We start from the raw sequence: 22,920 nt of genomic DNA on the forward strand, positions 1-22,920 counted from the left end.
ATCTCTACTACTTCTTTCCACTTCTTTCCAGCAAAGCAAAAACATTTCATTTTGAGAAGCTCCCAAAATACAAAAAAGCATATACAGCTCTGGAAAAAATTAAGAGACCACTTATCATTGATTTCTGAACTTGGAGTGGTCTCTTAATTTTTTCCAGAGCTGTATGTGTGTGTGTGTGTTTGGGAGCTTCTCAAAATAAAATGAGTTTGCTCTGTTACACATAGACTCGAGTATCAGATGTCTGTGTCAAAAGCAGTTCTGTATCCAGCAGCTGTAGTGTCATACCATGGATAGAAACATGTTACAGAGCAAATTTCCCCAGATTAATTGCTGCATATAGTTATCAATATTGTTCTGTGTAGTTTCCATCTCCCTCTACACTTGCATTTACGTATATATTAACATTTTAAACGTTGCATGCATTTGAAAGTGATTTGCTTATAAACACAGGTGCTGGAGAGCTCAGCTGAATGTGTCGTTGGCATCGAGCAGTTCATTATCATTCATCCTTGATAACTACACAGTGCCACCACCAGAGGGAGCTGTCATTCCGTCAAAAGCGAGTTATTTATAAAGCCACTACAAAACATTACAGAATGAATAAATATATAAATGTTAGAAAAAACCCACAGCAATTGGGGAGTGGGGCAAAATTCTCGTAGTAAAGGAAAAAGCGCAGAGACGCATAATGTATTTCCATATTTCATATTTGACAAGATCTTCAACGGTGTATCTTTTAATTGATCATCGCAATCAGCAATCGTCCCCTGATGCAGCCCCCGGTTATTCAGTGTGAATCGGTGTAAACCCGTGTGCCGGCGGTGAGAGCAGAGCGCGGGAATTTGCAGACGCTCCCTGCGCTGCGCGGTGACGTCAGCCCGAAGTTTGAGGTTGCCAGGCAACCGAGAACGCCGCTGCGGGAGAACCCGGATGTGAGCGCGGCTGCGAGCGAACAAAAGTCCCTGATGACGCAACACGGACCGCACAGCACCGCATCTGCGTTCACAACACAAGCCTGCATCGACTGCACACTGAAATGTGTTTGTTTCTCATGTAAGGGTGTTTTAACGGATTTACAGTTTGTCGCACAGAGAGAGGCGACCTGGGTTTCCTCCACAATAATAAACGGCAGCAGATAAGTGACTCAGACCTGTGGATTACAGTGTGTTTATTAGCGTTGTTATAACATACGTAATAACAGTGGTATAAGCGGGCGATTTAATAGATGGCATCGGAATGCATTGTAAGATATCAACTGAAAACAATGTAGAGTTAGTGCATGTGTCACTGTGGGGATGCACTTCTTTAATTCGACTATTTGAACTTGCCTTCCCGTGTTACAGAGCATGCTTTTTTAATTCATGTTAAAAATACCTCTAAATAGACACAAAACTAAGATGTAACCGACACCAGTTAGTGCTCAGGTAGGGATACTGTAACGGCCTCAGCTGCACCAGTCTCTGCACCGCACACCCGCCCGGCCAGCGGAGGACATGCCCTCGGAGTCCGTCAGGGTGGTGGTCCGCTGCCGGCCCCTGAACGAGCGAGAGAAGGCGCTGAACTGCAGGGTGGTGGTCAGCATGGACCCGGGCCGCTGCCAGTGCTTCATCCAGAGGCCGGGCGCCACCGACGAGCCGCCCAAGCAGTTCACCTTCGACGGCACCTACTTCGTCCACCAGAGCACCGAGCAGATGTACAACGAGATCGCCTACCCGCTGGTGGAGGTAACGTCCGTCGTTTTCGCTCCCCACGGGTTCCAGTGCGAGCCCGGGTCAGTGGTGTAGCGTGACCGGTACCTTGTCATGCAGGGCTCTAGGGTTTCTCTGCCACGGCACCTGTAGCTCGGGCTGCCAGAAGAAAGTGGATAATGTGACCACAAACTGCGCCTACATGACCTAGCATTAGCAACGCTACACCACGTGGCCCTATTGGTACAAGCAGTTGTATCTGTTTGACTCTCACTGTCCATCCCGGTAGATTAGAATCATTGACAGAGAGAGAGAATTGTGAGTGTTAGACGGAGACCATTGTCATTGTACTAAGATTGTTTGCGTCTACAGGTTTTCACTTATTGGCCTCTTCCCTGTATGTTTATTATTGCTTGGCAGACGCATATATGGTGTAGTGCAATTGGACAGGGCTTTTATGTATGTAACACACAATGTTTCCATTTTATCCCTCCTGTGTTGTAACATTATTATTATATTTCTCAGGGGAACTTTCAATTGTTACAGTATATCATTATTCTTACATACAAACACCCATTCATGCAGGAGGTTTTTGTTTTACTGGAGCATTGTGGGTAAAGTCAAGGCTACAACAGCAGTGTCCCCCACCTGGGATCGAACCCATGCCCCTCCAGAGTCCAGAGCCCTGACCGCTGCCCCACACTGCAACCCCACCGTGAGCCAATTTCCCATTTTGTCCTCCATTATCAGGGAGTGACGGAGGGCTACAACGGCACTATCTTTGCCTATGGACAGACGGGCAGTGGCAAGTCCTTCACCATGCAGGGGGTCCCCGAGCCGCCCGCCCAGAGAGGGGTCATTCCCAGGGCCTTCGAGCACATCTTCGAGAGCATACAGGTACACACAGGCACAACACACGCTGCTGACCCCCAGTCCTGCAGCCTCGCCTCTGTGTTTACTCTCGTTATATCAGACACCTTACAGTTGCTCTGCAGGTGGTAACGATTCCCACAGCGGTGCTGCAATGGTTAACCCAGTGCTTCACCAGCGTATCTCTTCTTGCAGACCTCCTTAATCTTAACAGGGGATCTCCATTGACCTCCCAGTAAACAGTAGTATCTATAACACAACATAATAAGCACATTCAGTAACAATCACCTTCGACAATGGAACGCTTACATTCCTTACATTGCGTTCGTGAAGCGTGACGTTGTAAAGGCACGTTAGTTTCTTTTTATATTTGCCACTTGTCATTTAGAGCATGAGCTGCAGAGGTCCTCCTTGTCCTGTATCAGCTACTTTTGATACTACATTATTGTTCTACTTAGAAATATGAGTATAAATCAATCTGATATAAATGTGCTTCATCCCTGTCTTGTGACCAGTGTGCTGAAAATACAAAGTTCCTTGTAAGAGCCTCGTACCTTGAGATCTACAACGAAGAAGTCAGGGACCTGCTGGGCGGCGACACCAAACAGAAATTGGAGGTAGGGGAGCCATCTTGTTGGTCCTCCTGTCTGAATGACGTCCTGCTGAGTCAGTGTAGAAATGTCCAGACAGGGGCTTCAGAAAGGTCACTGCTGGAGTCATGAATATATTGAAATAATACGCCGAACAATGTATGCAGGGCTGACCTATGCAGACCTACGTCCATAGCTTCACTTTTTTTTTATGAAGATAGTAATTTTTAGACCGGGGATTTCTTTAACAAGTATAGGGAAATAAATGAGTGTTCCTCTGTGTTGTAAATCCCCCACTTTTAAGCATTGTTACTACTCTGTGTCACATTGATATACATCCCCACAGAACTTCCTCCTGTAATTCATTGTTGGTACATATAAGTTGGGGACAACTAGACAACAGTCACTTAAAGCATCATCTAGAGGGACGTCAGTAAGGTAAATAATGCCACAAAGACACGAGGTGCTCATCATTTGCCAGCCCTTTTGTTTGGTGAGTTTCTCGCTCTTGCCAAAGTGTGAGACCTCCGTGGCGTGTCCGTGTTGCGCCTGGTGTCCACAGCAACCCGCGGTTACAGCGCGAGGAGGCGGGGCTCAGGGCTGTTGTCTGGCCAACGAGAAGTGGTGATAGATGGTTATGGCACACACCGGTGTCACAGCAGAGGAGCGCTTTAAAAAGAGAAGGAAACAGCAGACTCTGTGGTGGCAACATTACCTAATCACCCAGCAACTTCACTTCAGAGATCTCATACAGAGCAGCGCTGTCTCTAAGGGTATTTGCGCTAAACTGTTCTCAGTGCGCTAATATAAATACAGACTAAACATAATGCATGCTTTTTTATAGGCATTCATTCTATGTTTATTATAAAAAGTGCACAATGCATGATAAAACCGAATCCACCTTATTTATTATTTAAATAAAAGATCCCGGCGTGTCTCTATCTAGCCCCGGCTTCCTGTATTCCTCGAGCGTGTTCGTGTTTGTGGAGCCTCTGTGTCTCCCCGGGTCCATTCCTCCCTCACCACACCAAAGGGGCTGCTGCACACGCAGTGCCCAGGAACACGCCAGGCTATTGGTGTTGGACGGGCACCAGCTCAGAGCGCAGCGTTAGTTTTGGAGTCCCCGTCAATGAGTGAGATCGGCAGCCAGAGCCAGAGGTTGACGTCAGGCTGACGCAGTGCTAGGTGTCCTTTATTAACATTTCAATTTGTCAGAAGCACATTCTGTTCCTCTCTTTTCCCGAAATGCTATGAAACCCTCATCTCACGCTTTCCTGCAGGACTAACTTAAAAACAGAGCAAATCATGGGGGGCGGGCATGTGAAATCATATTTGATTACTTTTGTATGGTTTGGAAAGAGGTTGGATGAAAGAACATGTGTGTCCAGTAATGCCAGTAGATTTAGGATCAGTGCTTGTTCAGGAGTGGCCAAAGCTAATCCCGTGTGTGTCCCTGTGTGTGTGTGTGCATGCGTGTGTGTGTGTGTGTGTGTGTGTGTGTGTGTGTGTGTGTGTGTGTGTGTGTGTCTGTATGTCTGTGTTTGTGTGTGTATCTCTGTGTGTCTGTGTCTGTGTGTGTATGTGTGTGTGTGTGTGTGTGTCTCTCTGTGTGTGTTTGTATATGTGTGTGTGTGTGTCTCTGTGTGTGTGTGTGTGTATGTGTGTCTGTGTCTGTATGTGTGTGTGTGTCTCTGTGTCTGCGTGTGTGTGTGCGTGCATGTGTGTGTCTGTGTCCCGCAGCTGAAGGAGCACCCAGAGCGCGGGGTGTATGTGCGGGACCTGTCCCTCCACACGGTGCACAGCGTGGGCGAGTGTGAGCGCATCATGGAGCAGGGCTGGAAGAACCGCGCGGTGGGATACACCCTGATGAACAAGGACTCCTCCCGCTCCCACTCCATCTTCACCATCCATCTGGAGATCTGCAACACTGGTGAGCCCAGCCCCCTGTAGCAGCTGCCGTCATGAAGCTTGAACAGTCGAGTAACACGTACGCCCTGCTGGACCTGCTGCTCTGGTCACGGTGGAATTGTGTCAGTTCTGGCAGCATTGCTGTGGTTCTTATTACTCTGTGTGTGCTTAGTGAGCCAAAAGGTGGTAAGAGATCCCACACATAACTGAGAGCAAGTACAGATCTCTGAAGACTTTAACAAGCTCATATCTGTACTGCAGCAAAAGTACAATAGAATTCAGCTTGGATCGATAGGAAAGGTCTCGGGTTGAATGTGTGTGTGACGTTCACATTTCCGATGGCGACAAATCACTCCTCTCCCTGTCTCCATATCTTCCCCCTCCACTCTGGGCGCAGACGTGGCCGGGAAGGACCACCTGCGGGCGGGGAAGCTGAACCTGGTGGACCTGGCGGGCAGCGAGCGGCAGTCTAAGACGGGCGCCACGGGCGAGCGCCTGCGCGAGGCCACCAAGATCAACCTGTCCCTGTCGGCGCTGGGCAACGTCATCTCGGCACTGGTGGACGGCCGCTCCAAGCACGTGCCGTATCGTGACTCCAAGCTCACCCGCCTGCTGCAGGACTCGCTGGGGGGCAACACGCGCACGCTCATGGTGGCCTGCCTCTCGCCCGCTGACAACAACTACGAGGAGAGCCTGAGCACACTGCGTTACGCCAACCGGGCCAAGAGCATTCAGAACCAGCCGCGCATCAACGAGGACCCCAAGGACGCCCTCCTGCGCGAGTACCAGGCCGAGATCCAGCAGCTGCGTACCCTCCTCTCTGGCCAGCTGCGAGACCCCAACCTCTCCAGTGAGTCCCAGCCCACCCAGCTCCCGTTTCTCCCCTGCCAATGGGTTCCTCGCTGCAGGGAACACGTCAAATGCAAAACTTCCAATGCTTATTCAGTAGATGTACTATATTTCTATGTAAGTGATAGAAATTCTACTTGAGGATCTTTTCAAATTCAGGCACAGCTCTTCTGGGGTATTGTGAGTGATCACTGGAATGGTTTGTGTTGGGAACACAGCGTCTTCAACTGGTTGTTGTTCCTCTGTCTTTGTAGCTCTCCTGGCCAGCAAGATCAACGGGTCTGAGGTGCCGTCTCAACCACTACCGGGCACTGCTGTGGACAGTGAGGATGACAAGGAGAAGATAAGACAAGTAACTGCACCAAGGAAATGGGATTTCATGGGATAGAATGCTGTGGGGCAATAAAACCATTTCTTAAGAATATCGGTGACACGGAGCCCTGCGTCGTTTCTGGACATTGCAGCGGTGGCAGGGTGAGTGGTATTGCTGATTTGTGTGTGTGTGTGTGTGTGTGCATAGGAGTACGAGGAGAAGCTGGCCAGGTTGCAGGCGGAGTACGACGCAGAGCAAGAGTCCAAAAACCGGCTGCAGGAAGACATCGCAGCCCTGCGCAGCTCCTATGAGGCCAAACTGAACAACCTGGGCCAACGGACCCCTGGCAAAGCCCCAGGTAAGACAACAGGGCAGCACCAGCACCTCCAGCTACTGCAGTCCCGCTGCGTGAGGGGACAGGATACAGGCTTTGCCCATGTCTTTTGCTGCAGGAGTCCCGGACCGTGTGGAGGAGACCGGAGAGGAGGAGCTGTCTCGGCACGGCACGGCTCCTCCACAGGCGGTCACCGGAGTGGAGCAGGCCTTGGAAAAGGTAGCGTGCTCTCCATACCATCTGTCATGGCATCAGTCTGTTGAGGACAGTATGAAGGTAGAGCAGAAGCTCCTTAAGTCATCCTGGTCTGAGGAAGACCTCTAGTTTGATGTGTCCTTCAATATTTGTTTGGTTTCTGAGGAATTTCTAATATTGTTTCTTGTGTCTGTTACAGATCAAGGCAGGGTTTTATATATTTTTGAGATTAGTCCAGTTCCTCTTGGTTCATTGTTATTGTTAATCACCAGAATTGATTAAGAACTGTGATTTGGCGTTTTGATTCCTTGCTCAAATATGACAGTTGAAGCATCATGTCTTCTCAAATGTAACGCCTTTGCATCACCCTGCCCTCTCGCCGTGCTGTGTGTGACGGCGTGTCTGTGCCAGTTGCAGGTGATCCAGCCGCAGGTGGCCCGGCACATAGGCAGCGTGCAGCGGGATGGTGAGGCAGCCGAGGAGCCTGCGGAGCCCCCCAGGGCCACACCGGGACCCCTGGACCAGAAACACGTGCTGGAGAGGTAAGGAGCTGCTTGCAAAAAGAGCATCTTAAACGACACATTTAGGAGGCCTTTGGTGGCTGTTTAAAGAGTCCGGTGGGAGTGAATGTGCCGCTGGCCCCCCACAGGCTGCAGCAGCTGGAGCAGGAGTTCATCGGGGGGGAGCAGGCGCGCAATGAGGAGCTGCGGCAGAGACACCGGCAGCGCCAGAGCCTGGCCGACCAGCGCAAGCAGCAGCTGCGGGAGGCGCTGGCCGATGGCGGCGAGGAGAGCGAAAGCGTGCTGCTCGACGTGTACGACTCCATCCAGGAGGAAGTGCGCGCCAAGAGCCGGCTGCTGGAGGTGGCGAACGGGAAGGTGGGAGAGCAGCCGTAGGGGCGGGACTGTTGTTTTTCTTTCTCTTTTCCTTCTGTCTCGTGTTTACTGTGTCAGCCTCTGTTCACCCGTTTAAATATCGTCGTTCTCCCTGTGCAGCTGAAGGCGGCAAGCATCGAGATCCGGGACCTGCAGTCCGAGTTTGAGCTGGAGCGCAACGACTACCTGGCCACCATCCGCCGGTTGGAGCGTGAGGGGCAGCTCCTGGGCCACATCCTGGAGCGCCTGCAGCCGCTGGTCCGCCGGGACTGCAACTACAGCAACGTGGACCGGCTGCGCAGGGAGGCGGTGTGGGACGAGGACGGCGCCGCCTGGAGGCTCCCAGAGCTGGTGGTGCACAAAACAGCTCTGCCAGCGGGTAAGGGGTGGTCTTTAGTTTTATACAAACATTGAGCTGCTTCTACCAGTTTAATCCGCCTTTGACGCTCTGATATGGAGCTAAGTTTGTCCACTACTGCACACCATATTTACTAAGTGAATGACGCTTCTGTTCATGTTTTTGAATTTCTGAATTTGATTTCTATCACTGTGCCACTACCCTTCATTCTTGTATCTTTCAGCAGTGCCCCCTCTGACCTCAGCTAATCCGGCCAATCAGGGCAGGCTGTCGGGACGGAGGAACTCCGCGGCGGAGAATGGAGAAGCGTCAATCCTGGTGCGTCACTCTGAACACCTGGCGGCACAGTGTTCGACAGACACACGAAACACTAGAAAGGGATTTATCTTGTTACCAAACTTTCTCTTAACTTCTCTCTTCCTGATAAAAAACATGGTACGACAATTTTAGTAAAGCAGAACTCCCACATTAAGAGCGTCACAGGAAATTTCACGTCCACATCTTATAGAACTGATACACACTGGACATCTGTGCTATTCTCTTAGTGCATCAATTTTATCATCATGCATCATTTTCTAGTATTGCCATTATTTTAAACTGTTTTTGAACCAAAGCTTAAGCTAAATAAGTGAACTCCTGTTACTGGCGAGGGCAAGATCTACAAATGTGTGTGGGCTTGTGTTTTGAAAGAAATGTCTGCCAGCATTGAGGGTAGTTCAGTTATAAAATAAAATAAAAAATGAGAGAAGCTTTTATCCAAGTCTAGTATAACCCTGTGGTTGGTGCACAGTGGTTTATGACCGAGTGAAACTTAAAGGCTCTTGACAGAAAGTCTGTTCTGATGTCGTATCCACAGCCCACTTGAGCTGATTCAAAATTGCACTTTGACTCTTAACGTGTATAAGCCTGTGGAAACGTGCATTTGCTGCAGGAGATTCACGAGTCAGTGCGTTTTTTAGTCACGGTGTCTAGAATATGTGGGAAGCGAAGAAAATATTTTCAGATAATGGTTAAGCTAAGGAGGGCAGATGTCAAGGAAATAGTATTGGGAGGCTGTAACCCACAATCAAAGCTATGCGAAAGCTGTAATTTAGTGCATTTTTGTCATCAACTTTTCTTAAATACTGCATTTAAAAAGATTAGACTACATTTAATGAAAACTGAAAATGATTTAAAAAGGAGGAAAGAGGGAACGGTCCTCCTCAGTGTTCAGATGGGCTTGTGTCTCCTACAGGAGGAGGACAGGTACAAGGAGATGCTGAACCGCAGTGACAGTGAAAACATCGCTAGCAACTACTTCAGATCCAAGAGAGCCAGCCAGCTGCTCAACTCCGATCCCATGAAGAGCCTGGGTGAGAGCCGAGGCCAGAGGCGTGGGGTGTAGTTGCTCCCAGTGGAGATTTGTATGTCCTTGATCTGAAACTGCATGTTCTTCCCACGTCCGGAAGCAGCAACAGGTCGATTCTATGTTTTGCTGACTTATTAATGTGTCCCATTGTCTCCGCAGCTGTCCACACTGTCCCCCTCGGTAATGGGACGTCCCACATGACCTCCAGTGCAGTCAATATCTCCCCCACATCCGGCCTGGATGCCCTCCTGCCCCGGCCTTTTCGCCTGGAGTCCCTGGGGCTGCCCCCTCCGAGTGCCAAGGCCAAGCGCAAGAAGAACAAAACTAACAGCATGTGCGATGGCTACTGAGTCAGAAGGGAAGCACTATCCCAAACCTGGTGGAGGACACGAGAGGGGAAAGCTCCTGATGACAGCTGGGTTTTCACCAGATTGCCAGACTAATTTGTGCCCGGCAACGTTGTCTCTTAACATTGAGATATACCGGGAACTGGGATGGACAGATAAGGACCACAGCTCATCTCTACGTGCTCTTCAAAGAAACTAGGAAAAGGAGATGTGTAGGCAACCAGAATCATCTAACGACCCATAGGTTAGTTCCCTACAGTATTTTGCACAGTTAAGAGCCCATGCAAACTACAAATGTGAAGTTTGTAAATTGAATGTGATACTGTGAATCCACAGTTTGCCTAATATGCTTGAGAGCAGCTATTTGAATGTTTATTATTATTATTATTATTATTATTATTATTATTATTATTATTATTATTATTATTGTTGTAGTTGTTGTTATGGTCCGCTTTATAGGGATTTTAATAGATTTCCATCCTCATATCCATTTTTAATCCACAGGACACAGCATGAAAATAGAAACAGGCCAAACAGTAGCATTTTTTTAAGTATTTACTAATAATGTGAGTTTTAAAAAGGTCACTGTTACTTTCTTTCCAGTCCTTCTGTGTACTAAAAAGACGTCGGAGATAAAAGCTTGCTCTTCTTTTGTAATGGTGATGATGTTCAGTACAATTCCCATTATTTGGAAGTGAAATTATATGTAAGAAAAACATTTCCACAAAGGTAAAAAACTAAAGAAGGATCTGTACTGTATTTATTTATAAATATGCAAGTGAACCTGTCTGAAGAGAGACCTTTAAGGGAGTCTGTGCTTCAAGCTATGGGTGTTTTGAGTAGACAGGAGAGAGACGGTGTGCTACTCTATATTGGTCTGTGAAAATGTTTTAGCCACTTATGAATGTAAACAAACAGGACTTTAAACACACGAAACTGGATCTATTTTGTTAGTACTGATGCATATACTGTATATGTATCTTAAACTGAAAACTGAACACATGCATTAAAAATATACACGAAAAATAAAGAAAAGCTTGTTTTAAAATGTATGTACAACTGGTTTTTAAATATTGTAGCGTGTCAGGCGATATATCCCTCGTCTAGATCGTGTTGTAGAGCAAATATTACTTTGCCCATTTACATGTATGATACAACTAGTAACACACAGTTAAAAACTCAACGTAAGAACCGATGCTCTGTTTCTTTAAATAGTTTAATATAAAATTAGCGGTGTTGAAGAAGCGCGCCGGGCGCACACTGGTGACGTCATCAGTATGTGCCCGGCGCTCTTGCCCTAATGCGGGTATCATCGGAAGTGTGAGCGGAAACTGAACCGAGTGACGCCATCGTGACTTCCGTCGATTCTGTGTGACGTAAACCTTCCCGCCGAGCAGCGACCCGCCGGCAAAATCGCGATGCAATGGCGCCGGTCTTCTCAAGAGGTAAGTGAAGAGAACAACAGGTTACATATAGAAAATAATGCGGTGCTCCAACACTACGTCAGGAGTTATTTGGTGTAACTTAATTGTGTGTGATTGCTGGAGGAATGGGGATAATTATACCAAAGCCGTGTTGTCATACCAGTAATTCAGCTGTAACCGTCATTAGTGTAAAATGAGAGTAAGAACCGGCTTGGAGGAAGCGATCCTCTCTGGCCCCGGCAAAAAGCACATTTTACCAGAACTGATTTCGTGTTTTTATTTTAGAATTCAAGTTAAAAAAAAAAAGTTATATTACAAAACGGTTCTTTTGATAAATACAAACTTTAAACAGAGTTGTATACATGAAAAACAAAACGACACACTAACCCCTTAGCGCACACAGTGATGGGCTCGGGGCCCTAGCGGTATAGACTCGGTGACACCTCAGAGCTCCAGCCTTCATCTCGCTTACAAAACAAACCTTTTCCATGAGTATTGAAATGCTTGCAACGTAGTTATAAGTCACAGTCAGAAGTGATTCCAGCAAAAAACAGAATATGTACTGTGGATGTACTGAGTATGTACACCAAGCTGGTTAACAGCGGTTTAATTGCAGCATTGCTTCGGTTTTCATTTTCAGTGTGAAAAGAGGAAACTAAGATCTGTGGCAAGCTGAGGCAAACGCACCTGTAAAGTTGATGTAAAATTTAATCTTAAAGTCATCACAGGGGACGGTTAACTCAAAATAGTCATTTTGAACCATTCAGTATGTAAGTACCGATCTAATTGTGACAGAAGTGTGATATGACCCATCAGGTGACTTAAAACTGTAATATCTTCTTGAAGATAGAGTGAGATGACAAATACAGAACAGGCCTGTATTGAGCGAGTCAGTGAAGGGGAATGACAGACTCTGAGTTTCTTTTTATCTTTATTCTGAATTGTGTCAAAAGAACAGTGAACAAAAAGAAAAAAAACTGATCTTCGAAAGAGCCATGAGATGCGTTGTCTTTGGAAACCAGCCGTTAATCACGAAAACATTTAACACACAAATGAAAATGGTGATGAAAAAGAGGAGGGGAGAGGAGCTGTAAGAAAGGGACCGTAGTGAACAGAAGACCACTTGAATGACAATTAAAAGTGATGAGAACGAGATTGAGGAACAAGGACAGGAATGTGTAGTTGACATGCATTCTGGCAGACTCACTTCTTTGTGGGAAGTGGAAACCTCACTTAAAGGAAAACAGACCAATCACCGAAACGTCATGAGCACCCTTAAAATGTACAGTAAGGCAGAAGCACCATTGCAAGTGTTTTATTATTGTTTGCAGGGCCCTGACAGAGAACGTTCACTTCGCCTGGACCAGGACTCTGTAAACTAGCACCAATTTACCAGGCCAACCTTGGCCTGCTGAAAATGATTCAGCTTATCATTAATAATAAAAGTTCTCGTGTATAAACAATGAAACCCCGTGTCTTAGAAATCAAAATATAAATATACGTTTAAAAAATAATAATAAAATAAATCCAAAACACCACTGGATGCGAAGGACATACAGGTAATGGCTTGACTATTCACATTTCCTAATGAGAAAAAAGTTCTCATTGCTGGACATCCATCAAAATGTAGCTATGAACAGTTTCGGTGACTCCAGCGTGCCTTTGTGCCGTCACAGAAGCCCCTGAAGGTGTTGAGTGCACTCCCGTATTTCCATCCACATAACGTCACCACTACAGGGTCATCCAAACACGAGGGCCTCTCCGGGACCCTAAAAAGGGAAGCACCGTTCACACACACAATGGGAAGCCCTCCTGACCCGGGTGAGGTTTTTGTGCCGCAGTGGGCCGTGCAGATCTCAGAGTCTGGGCGTGAGCGCCGGTGCCAGGACCACCTCACTTGTTCGGATGCCATTTTTGCGCTGTGAGGGAGGTGGCCGATCTCGCCCCCCACCCCAGGCGCGGCTAGGAGTCCTTCAGCATGCTGATCCGGGCGTAGATCTTGAGCGCGGGGCCCAGCTTGATGTTCATGGCGCTCATGAGATGATCCTCCTTGAGCAGCAGCATGGCCTGGCCGTCGATCTCCTGCGAGCGGAACTCGTCGGCTATCTCCTGGCAGCCTAGGGGCACGGACAGAGACAAGGGGTTAAATGGGGGTCTGAGGGGTAAGAGGAGCTACTCCTTCACCAGAGCCCTAAATCGCCAGCCTCAAATCCTGGTTTGAAGACCGTTAACTGACCTGGCAGGGAGCGGATGAACTTGTACACATCCTCTACGTTCCACTTGGTGGGGTCGCTGGACTGGAAGTGCTGCGCGTGGAGGGGCAGCTCTCTGCCGTGGCCCTCCTGGCCATCTGACCCCCGGTCGCCCTGGTGCCTGGGTGCCCCGGAGCTGGCCGCCGAGAGAGGGGAGGGGGGCTCCTCGTAGCTGGAGATGTCCGAGCACTGGCTGGACTCGCCCTGGCTTGGGTGGGAGGGGAGTGGGGAGGACATCAAGCCACCCAGCGTCTGGAGGGGTGTGGAAGGCTGCAACACAGAATGGCGTCAAAACCGAAGCACGCATTTCACCCAGAGCAGTGTCTGCAAGTTGACAGTGGATTGTTTTTCTTGGGCAGGCATCCGAAACTAGTATGAATCATCAGAGAAGGAAAGGAATGAGACGCCACGGCACCGGTGGACTAAGAGTGATCATTCAGGCTTTGGCAGAAAGAGGGGAAGGTTTATTTACTATTCATTGCTACAGGGTTACAGAGTTATTTTGGGTTTAAAAACTTCCCAACTCTAATTGGCGAGATATGAAGGTGCACAGTGCGATGTGTGGAGGCGTACCTGTTTCTTGACCTCCTTGTTCAGACTCTGCAGGCTGCCTTTGCGCGACCTCCGCCTGCGGTGTTTTGGCCCGTCTGATTTGGCTGTGTTTTTACTCCTGTCTGGATGGAACAGGCCCACCCGTTTGGTACAACCGACATTATACCTAAACAGACAGAGTTTTGTTAAATAATACACACCCACTATGTAGAGTTGAGAGAGAGAGTTGGTAACAAATGCATGCAAGTTCCATGCATTTGCAGTAAGCAACATAAACAAAGTAGCAAATTCTGTTTCACCCTTCATGTCATCAAATAAAAGTCTGGATGGCAACTCTCGTCTTGCCCCTGAAGTGTACCGCACATGAGTCTTTCCACCTATGCATGTATTTAGCACTTATTGCTTTTTTTCCCACTCCTTCCAGACTCCATTCAGCAGCAAAACAAATGAGCGCTCTAAACCAAGCCAAAAACCCTTTCCAGCAGGGCTGTGCGGTCCTATGGTTCATGGGTAGTGGTTTAAAACGACGCCTCCGATGAGCAGAAACATAAGAAATGATCTCGGATGACTTGCAGGAGAAGGTGGGAGGAAATCCAAGAGTGATTTTTTTAGTGGTCATTGAAGTGTGCAGAATAAATACACACACCATACCATATTTCCGAGCATCTGCTTTGATTTAACTCCGGTAGTTAGTGCTTGCTTTTGCCTTAGTGTTTTTTTCCCCCCACCCACATACATTTATAAAATATTATGGGGGCCAGCTTCTGAAATACCCATTCTCACCCAATGTATTTATCTCAGTGAATGAAAGCCACAGTACAAGCAACATAAACATAAAATGCAGTGGAAGTCAAGCTCAGCTTTGCCACCCTTAATCTACATTCCATGAGACTTCTCTATTCACAAGGATTCATTTATAGCATATGAAACGGAGCAAACACACAGAAAATGACAACGTCATGGAAGCTTTCCTACATTATCCTCCTTCATGTCAACCTTATCTGGAGAGATGAAAATGAGCATATAAAGATGTATTATAAAAGTGCCATATTTCAGTCACTTAAGTAATAAGGAAACCCGACTAAACAAATCTGCGATTTACCTCTTGGCACAGGCCATGGAACAGAACCTCTTCGACCTCTTAAACTTGTAAGCGAAGTCCACCCGGCCGCACAGCTCACACTTCAGCTTGGGTTCGTCCTCCTCTTGGTCTTTCAGTTCTGCGGTGGCGAGAAAAAAGCCTGGTTTATAGAGGTGTATGGTTGTGATTTCCAGAATAGTCATTTAATCTGAACTGTTCATAAGGGGAAAGGAACTATGAACAGCCTTCTGCTTACAAACGTCCACTGCAAGGGACGGCAGTTGAGTTGAGCTCACCTTGCTGCGAGAGATCCTCCATCTCGGAGTCGGTCGTGTTGGGCGGGTTGCTCTGGGGCGTCTTCTCGGGATCGGACTGCAGCTGCTGTTTCTGTTTCTTCAGGTTTTCGATGAGCAATGGGGGGCGCCCCACCTGCACACACGGACAACGGCAAGTTAACACGGCTGTAAACGCTACTGGAAGCTGTTTCTCATCTTGTTCATGTGTGTACGTGTCACAGGATAGCTAAATATAGACGCGCCCCAGATTGTTTTTATAAGGGGATTGGCTTCTTATGGTAGTTGTCTAAATATAATTTGTTTTTTGAATTTTACACTTCTGGGAAAAAAAGGCCTGGGGAATACTTGTACTTAAAATCTGTGCTCTGCTCTTGGCAGCTGGAAAAGGGGAATAATCGGGAGACGTCAGCCACCTCATTGCGTGGCCTGCTCTCGCCGAGACTCCCTGCCTCGGGTAGCTGCCTGGCAGCTCCAGGGCCTCATTACGGAGGCGCTATTCTGGGAGAAAGGCCAGCCGTGGAAACGTTGACATGCTGTGGCAGTAATAACTTCCTCTGAATCACCATGAGAATTTCACCTTCACTTCCCGTGCCCAGCCTCAAGCTGAATATTGGTGAGAACTTCCTTGTTGCATTTCACAACAAAACAAGAACGACTGGCCAGTAGGTGGCAGTGTTTTACAGTCAGAGGAAGCACACCGGTTCATTCATTCTGCCACAGCAGTGTTTATTTACAGCTGCTACTTATTTCAGATCAAGTTAACAGACTGAGGAAGCATTGCAGTTTTCTTTAACGTGGCTCAGTAGATCCATACATCTGTCAAATTATGAAATGGTTTGCTCATCTATGTAATAATGTAAATTCTAAATGTAAAGTACTTCATAATTCCCTTCCCTTTAAGTTAGCTGAATTACTGGTTCAGTTTGATGACAGCTTAGAGGATGTGTGGGAATTATGTTATGCAATACATTGCAAAATAACATAACTTTATTGGCAGCTTTCAGTTCCCAGTCAAACCAATCTGGGGACTACGGCTGTACTGGGTCAGCTGATGCGATCAACAACACGAGAATGTGGTTAATGACTGGACATGTGGAAAAGACTGTTCATCTCAGCATGGCTTTTGTAAATCCTGAAGACTTCGTTCAAGTTAAACAGACATTTGGTTTCCTCTTGAGCCAGTGAAAGAAATATACTTTCAAGTAATTTCAGAAACCCCATGTCTGTCCTTTTTCCTTTTTTGGTAGGTTCTCTCTTTTTGCTTGGTTTTGTGTTTTCCTAGGTTTCTCATTATGAAATGTATTGAAATAAGAAACACTAAGGATTTATTCAAGGTGCAACATCCATGCCTGAGAGATTAATAGAATATGAAACCATATAGCTGACATCACTTTCAAATAAATAAAAAGGTTGATCTATTCACTTACATTTACAATATTAAAACAAGTTTTCTAAAAAGAAGGATACTGTATTTTTTTAAGCCTTTATGTAGGTCTCGTGCACAATACTTTTCTCAATGGAGACATCAGGACTGCGGGGATATTGTAAAGCAAATATTTAGCCGTCTAACCAAAAAGCCTCAGTCTAAACTGTTCGACACAACCCAAACTTTAAATGCGTGTCGCTAACCCTCCTCCCAGTCTGTTTTGGGAGGTGGTCCGAGTCCAAGCCCCCCCACGGCTCTGTGCACAGGTCCACACTGCCTGGCAGCATGTTGCTCAGGCCCTGGGGGGGTTGTTTTGCTCTGGCTCCGCAGCGGTGAGGCAGGGGAGCCGGCGTTGCCAGCCACGGGCGCACACTTAGGGGACTCACAGGGAACGGCTCGGCTCCCTCCTGGATGACGAAGCCCTCGATGACGTGCGTGAGGATCTGTGGTTTCACGATGGCCTGCGGGGGCTTGTTCTCCCCGTTCTGAGGGGTGCTGCCTGTCACAGTGGGCGCGTTGTTCCCATTTCCTGAGGTCATGGCTGGAGCGGTGCCTGGTCCCGGCTTGGCATTCACCCTCTCGGCGGTGCCTTTACCTGCACACACAAAATGACACACACCAAAACAGCTCTGAATTCAAACTGTGCTGCATTCACCTCAGGGAATATCCGTTTTGAGATGTCAAGTGCTCACCGGCAAGAGTACATACATCAGATTTCTTTGATAAGCCCAACCAGTTTCATAAACATTTCCAAAGACCAGTGAGTCAAAGAGCTCCTCTGCCCCATGACAATAATAAGAGGGTCCCCAGCCACAGAGCACTTAACCCACCCCAGGACCCTTCATCTGCACTAAAAGCTGTTTTTTGGAGCCGCTGGTAGATTATTCAAAAACCTTTACAAAACACATTTGCTAAATGGCAAGGGTGGGGGAGTGAATGCTATTTTTCCCCCTTTTTGCTGTACTACATTTGTGTTTTTCAATCTGACATGAACACACACTTATTCCAAGCGGCACTCTTTTGACTTGTGATGACATTTCATTTTGTTTTAGTATATCGTTATAGTTTCTTGGTACATGTTATTAATTTGACATTTTAGGTTTACATTTCTATTATAAGTCTATAAAGTAAATATTTTAATCAAGATCTTATGATTTTTATGTCTCTGCTGCTGCTACAGATGTTCCATTCAATTTACTAATGGGAACCCAGTTTCTTTGGACTCGAAACATCAAATCTGTCATGATCACATGTATCCTGGGCCTGATACCAGTGTTTTGCAAACATACAACTGTACAATTTTCCGTTTAAAAGGTTAAACGTTTAACATTTACCAAGGAGATCAATAACAAACACCAAATAATTAGCAATACAAAAATATGCTTGTATATTTCTTAAGTTAAATTCTCTACCCCAGTCTATGTACGTGATACTCTGTATGTAGCTTCTTCACAATTTAACTTCTAAAAGCGATGTAAAGGATGTACACACATCACGTGTAGCCACATTATTGCAACTGTATCAACTACGGACCCGCAACCACGGTGGAGTGCAGCTCAGTTACTCCAACCTTACAACACAGAGCCAGTTCCAGTTTAAAACACGCACGCAAGTTTAGTGCAGCAAAGGCCAGTGCGTAGGAAAGCGTGCAAGCAGGACGAAATGCGCACAGATCCGCACCAGCCGGGTTTCAAATACAAACTAACGCACCGATCACAGCGCTGGAAACGCGGCGGTGGGACAGGCTGGACCCGGGGAAGTCAGTCCGCACGGCCGCCGTCTGCGCAATAACCGCAATCACAACAACAATGGTGCAACTTACTACAAAGAGCCGGTCACAGCCGCGCAGCAGCAGGGTGGGCTGCCCGAGCCCCTTTGTTTACCAGTCCCAGCGAAGTGCGCAAGTACACGGCAGAAGTCGAAGAAAATGAACCCTCCAACCAGTTGTTTTGTGTGCGCGTTTTTAATGATTTGTTTAGTTTGGACTCGAGAGATACGCCGGATCCGAACAATGCGGCGGCGGCACACGCCTTTGTTCCCCCAAAAACAATCCGGGCTCGTCCTTCCAGCACCGGGCCCACAAAACCAGCGTCCCGGGACTTCAAGCACCGCAGAAAAGCGCTCTCCTTAGGAGTGACGATAAACGGGAGGACGACAGCCCCCAAACTTTCCGTTTCCTTGTTCCTTTCTTCCTAGTGCGCTGTTAGTTGCGGCCGTGCCTTCCCGCAGGAGCCCGAGAGACGCACTCTCGCTAATCCTCTTTGTATCGGCGACTGAATAGGAAACGCCGGGCGCCTGCGATTGGCTCACCGCACTCACCGCGCCAACCAATAGGATCGGGGCTCTGCCGGCAGCCGACGCTGTGATTGGCTGGCTCCGGTGCGCTAGGCGTCAACGCGGACAGAGGCGGGGCAAAGAGACTGCCTCTCAAAAGAGCAGCTGAGAGAATTCATTGGGATGTTTTTTTCTGTTTTATTTTCTCAGCGTAGGCACAGTAACACCCACACGTTTTAAAGGCTTATTTTTCATTGCTATAGGTTTTGCTTTGAAAATAAAGATTTACGCTTTTATCCCCCAACGCGCATAGCTACCCGGGCGCAGGAGATTAAAACTGATAGTTATGAGGCTATAAATTGACAATGAATGACCTCACAGTATCTCAAAGCAATCAGGTTTACTGGAAATGCATTTAAGTTTATCGACCAGCCTCAATTTTGTTGGAGTAAAAGGGCGGGGGGATAAATGAAAACAAGAATGCAGTTTAAACCCTAATTGATAACATTTATGATAGAGCGTCTGTTATGAAACCTAAAAACAAACAAAATTGAATTCATATAATTTATTTTCCTTAATTGTTCAGATAAATATCAATGTATTTTTATTACAAACTAATTTACTAAATAATGGACTCCCAATTTAAACAGTTTTAACAGTTTTATTGTAAATCAATGAATTAGTGCTGTAGCAATTTCCTTTATTTAGAACCGTGAGGATATTTGTTGATTTAACGTTCGTCAATAATAATTATCCAATTCATGCAATTGTTTTTTTTGTTTCATTTGCAATTGCAGTTTCATATTAAAAAACACAATATATTGAGTGTTCTGAGATCACAAAGAGCATTCCCAATCCTTAAAAGTACAAATAGCTAACACATACATCCATATCTTAAAACATTGCATCATAAAACTTGTTGATTGCAGAAGTAAGTGGCAAGTGCAAAAGTGCATGGGTTCCAAAATATCTTATCTGTCACAAGATGAGTTTCTTTGACTGCCCACCCTCTGTCTTTGCTCTTCCTCCCACTATCTGAACATCTTGTTTCCATTCCAATCTCATTTCCTTTCCTGCCAAGGCCTTACAGCCCACCTCCCTTTTCTCACATGTTCTTGTATCTTAATCTGCACAGTGTGAGAGCCAGGCAGACCCCCTGACCTCACTCCACCTGCCTCCTCAGCACAATACACCCTCTCGCTGATCAGAAACCAGAGTGTGTTCCAAACACTCACACAATTCGCACAACAGCAATGCCAAAAAGACTCTGGTGATAAGTAGGCTATATCATCGGCTTAAGATCAATTTTTACAGATCAAACTTGTAGCAATAACAAATAAAAGATTAATCTTGTATTTATTTTTTTGTGGCTACATTTCCCAAAGTGGTCAATGTATTTGAATATGTCCAGTATCTGTTTTAAAAAACAATCCCCAGACAATATGCATTTTAAAAATGAATAAAAACATTTTATGAATTAAGACTTAATTCCATTAATTTGGCCTTGTTTTTCCTCCTTAATTTACCACACAATCAAACCTTGGCAAATACTCCAAAAAACTGTCTGAGAAGAGATTTCAGATTCACTTCGATAAGAGCGTTTAAATTTTCATGGGGTCAACAATGGAACCGTCTAGGCTTGGCAACATGATCCCGTCGAAAACATACAGGGATCCATTAAAACCTCCAGGCAGGTGCAAGATGTGAAGCCGAATCCCAAGGGTATCCTATCGAATGGGACACTGGGGCGGCCCTCTGTGATAATGTGACCATTGTGTGGACTGCAAACAGATTAGGCTCTGGACTCGAATTTGTTCAGGCCACAGGATGCCCCTGTGGAAAGTATGGTTAATATGGACGTGAAGCTGCCTGAAGGCTGGATTTTTTTATTTTTATTTTTAAACATCAAACGAGAACTGGTTCCATTTCATTTGAAGTAATAGTGAGCAAGTGCACCCAGGTTTTGCACTCACACCCCTATTCCGGTCTTTAAAAAGGAGCCTTTATAGTTTTACATATTTTATTTTACAAGGAACAGTGCAATAAAAATGTGCCAGCAGCTGGAGATGCTTGTTAAGCATATTCTGTTAGTAGTGCCTGATCTACATGTACATGTTCATTAATTAAGAGTATCTGCAATCTAAGGGATTTCCGATTCATGCAGAAATGCAATATATGACTTATTTTTCTTAACTGATGCTTTAATTATTTTTCATATTTCTGCAACAGTTAAAATCACTGATTGAACAGAGGGCTTTTGCTATAGGTAAAAATCAGAAAAAATATATAATGAGTCATCAAAGTCTTCAATGACTTCATGGTCAATTACAGTAACAGTTTTTTATTTTATTATTCAGGCTACTTTAAGCTAGAATAGTTTTTTATTTATCATTTCAGCACATTGGCTACAGAGTCCTAAACTCCTAAATGTGATTCATGTCACAGGTGAGTTGTTTCTGATGGCCTTTTAATGTAAAGGTGATAAAACAACGATCACTGAGTATTTATTGTTTTTCATTTACAATAGAAATAGTTATAATTCATAAACTCTCATAGACAAATTGAGGCTCCAGATTCACTGATTTGTAGTCCAGATTACTTTCAAACAATACTTTTGAATAATGCATGCCTATATAGAGATTCAAACACTGTATAAGTCATCATAATAAAATGTCCACTTTGCCTCTGCTGGTGTGCCCTTAATCCAGGTCCGCACTATTGCTGCTGTGCATCAGTAGTGATAATAAAAGTCAAGAACCCGGAGAGTTCGAGTCCACTAGTACACTGTGTCCTGTAAATCCCAGATCAGACTGCACTTTAGTATTCAATCCTCTGAGCGGCAGCCTGCCTCTCAGCACCTCAACACCGCCTGCTGCCTCATGCTAAATGGCTTGCTCTGAGTTAAACGTTACTTTCTACAGATCCGCCTTACTGGAAAGCACAAGGTTCTTTGCCACCATACAGTACATAGGAAAGTATTTAAGGGGATAAAAGTCTTAAAAATTATAATCAGCTGAAACATAGACAATATCAGCTACTTTTCTACAAGTTGCATTGAAAACCCATGCGCTAGAACATGGGTCATGTTTAAAGCAGTGTTCCTCTGCCAAAATAGCCAATCTGCAGATGCACAAGACACATTTTCAAGCTTTCTTGCTCAAACCAACATTGCGCCGATGTCTCGGATCGTCCCGCACACACCTGCCCTTCCACCTGCCAGTCAAGCGCTCGGTGCCCACCTTTATCCCCCTGCCCCTCTGGGAGCAACAAAGCAGAATTCCCTTTCCCCTAATTAAAGCCACGGCTGTCACTGTCTCACAGGCGCTGGGGCCGGACAATAGACACGGGGCGTGACAGATTCACTCTTCCGCTTGAGGGGAGAGAGCGAGCAGGCAAGGCCTTTGTGGGCGGCTGGCGGACATACAGATGGCACTGACGTAACGGCCTCCGCGCTCCGAGCCGATCAGGCCACTCTTGGCACAGGCGGCCTTTCTCAGAGTTGAACGCTCACTCTGCCAGGGCCGAGGCACAGCACGACTCTACAGTATAAGAGTTTACCCCCGGTCGGTGTGCCCATCATCTTTCAATTCTGTCTTTGCTGTTTGTAGTAGAAGTATTTGAACTGTTCCCATATTATATACATGCCATATAACGTATCGTTTGGACTTTCTTTCTGAGCCTTGTTTATTTATTTATTTTGGATAAGTAGATTTACATGTGGGAGTGTAAAAAAACTAAATACAACACACTGATCCACTGGTCCTGCAAAACCTTTTAGAGAAAATACTTTTGAACAAATATCAGGAGAAAATAGTTATTTGAACCAGTTTGCTGAAGATAATTGTGTTGCTTTGTTGTCCATGCAAAACTGGATTATCCTATAAAATGCTATAAACTGAGCTGTAGACCTATTATTGCTGTAATACAATATTTGTCCATC

At 46.1% G+C, this 22,920-nt stretch overlaps 2 protein-coding genes across 11 annotated transcripts in view; one reads left to right on the forward strand and one right to left on the reverse strand.

Annotated features, from left to right (window-relative positions):
• The first annotated feature begins 985 nt into the window (after positions 1 to 985).
• On the forward strand, positions 986 to 10,727 carry kif17 (kinesin family member 17). Of its 2 annotated transcripts, none has more exons than XM_066691069.1 (14): positions 986 to 1,724; positions 2,439 to 2,585; positions 3,074 to 3,175; positions 4,889 to 5,078; positions 5,454 to 5,906; positions 6,160 to 6,257; positions 6,426 to 6,576; positions 6,671 to 6,771; positions 7,159 to 7,289; positions 7,397 to 7,625; positions 7,743 to 8,001; positions 8,204 to 8,298; positions 9,215 to 9,332; positions 9,488 to 10,727. In XM_066691069.1, exons 1-14 carry the CDS (start codon positions 1,494 to 1,496, stop codon positions 9,676 to 9,678), a joined length of 2,496 nt encoding a protein of 831 aa, XP_066547166.1. In that variant the 5' UTR covers positions 986 to 1,493; the 3' UTR covers positions 9,679 to 10,727. The 2 variants fall into 2 exon arrangements, with proteins under 2 accessions (XP_066547166.1, XP_066547167.1); XM_066691070.1 differs by having other exon boundaries at positions 8,207 to 8,298.
• Positions 10,728 to 11,362: 635 nt separating this feature from the next.
• LOC136714214 (polyhomeotic-like protein 2) overlaps positions 11,363 to 22,920 on the reverse strand; it is a 69,564-nt gene continuing 58,006 nt past the window's right edge. For 6 of the 9 annotated variants that reach the window (XM_066691577.1, XM_066691575.1, XM_066691576.1 and 3 more), the window contains 6 exons: positions 17,093 to 17,301; positions 15,281 to 15,413; positions 15,006 to 15,123; positions 13,925 to 14,069; positions 13,336 to 13,621; positions 11,363 to 13,216 (listed from right to left, as the gene is read on the reverse strand). In XM_066691577.1, coding sequence (XP_066547674.1) covers positions 13,062 to 13,216; positions 13,336 to 13,621; positions 13,925 to 14,069; positions 15,006 to 15,123; positions 15,281 to 15,413; positions 17,093 to 17,301 — 1,046 coding nt within the window. In that variant the 3' untranslated portion in view covers positions 11,363 to 13,061. Of the gene's footprint in view, positions 13,217 to 13,335; positions 13,622 to 13,924; positions 14,070 to 15,005; positions 15,124 to 15,280; positions 15,414 to 17,092; positions 17,302 to 18,528; positions 18,984 to 22,920 lie in introns of those variants that run through there. The other 3 variants (XM_066691578.1, XM_066691574.1, XM_066691573.1) reach the window with 3 other exon arrangements.

This window comes from Amia ocellicauda, chromosome 18, assembly GCF_036373705.1.
Source record: "Amia ocellicauda isolate fAmiCal2 chromosome 18, fAmiCal2.hap1, whole genome shotgun sequence".
NCBI classification, from domain to species: domain Eukaryota; kingdom Metazoa; phylum Chordata; class Actinopteri; order Amiiformes; family Amiidae; genus Amia; species Amia ocellicauda.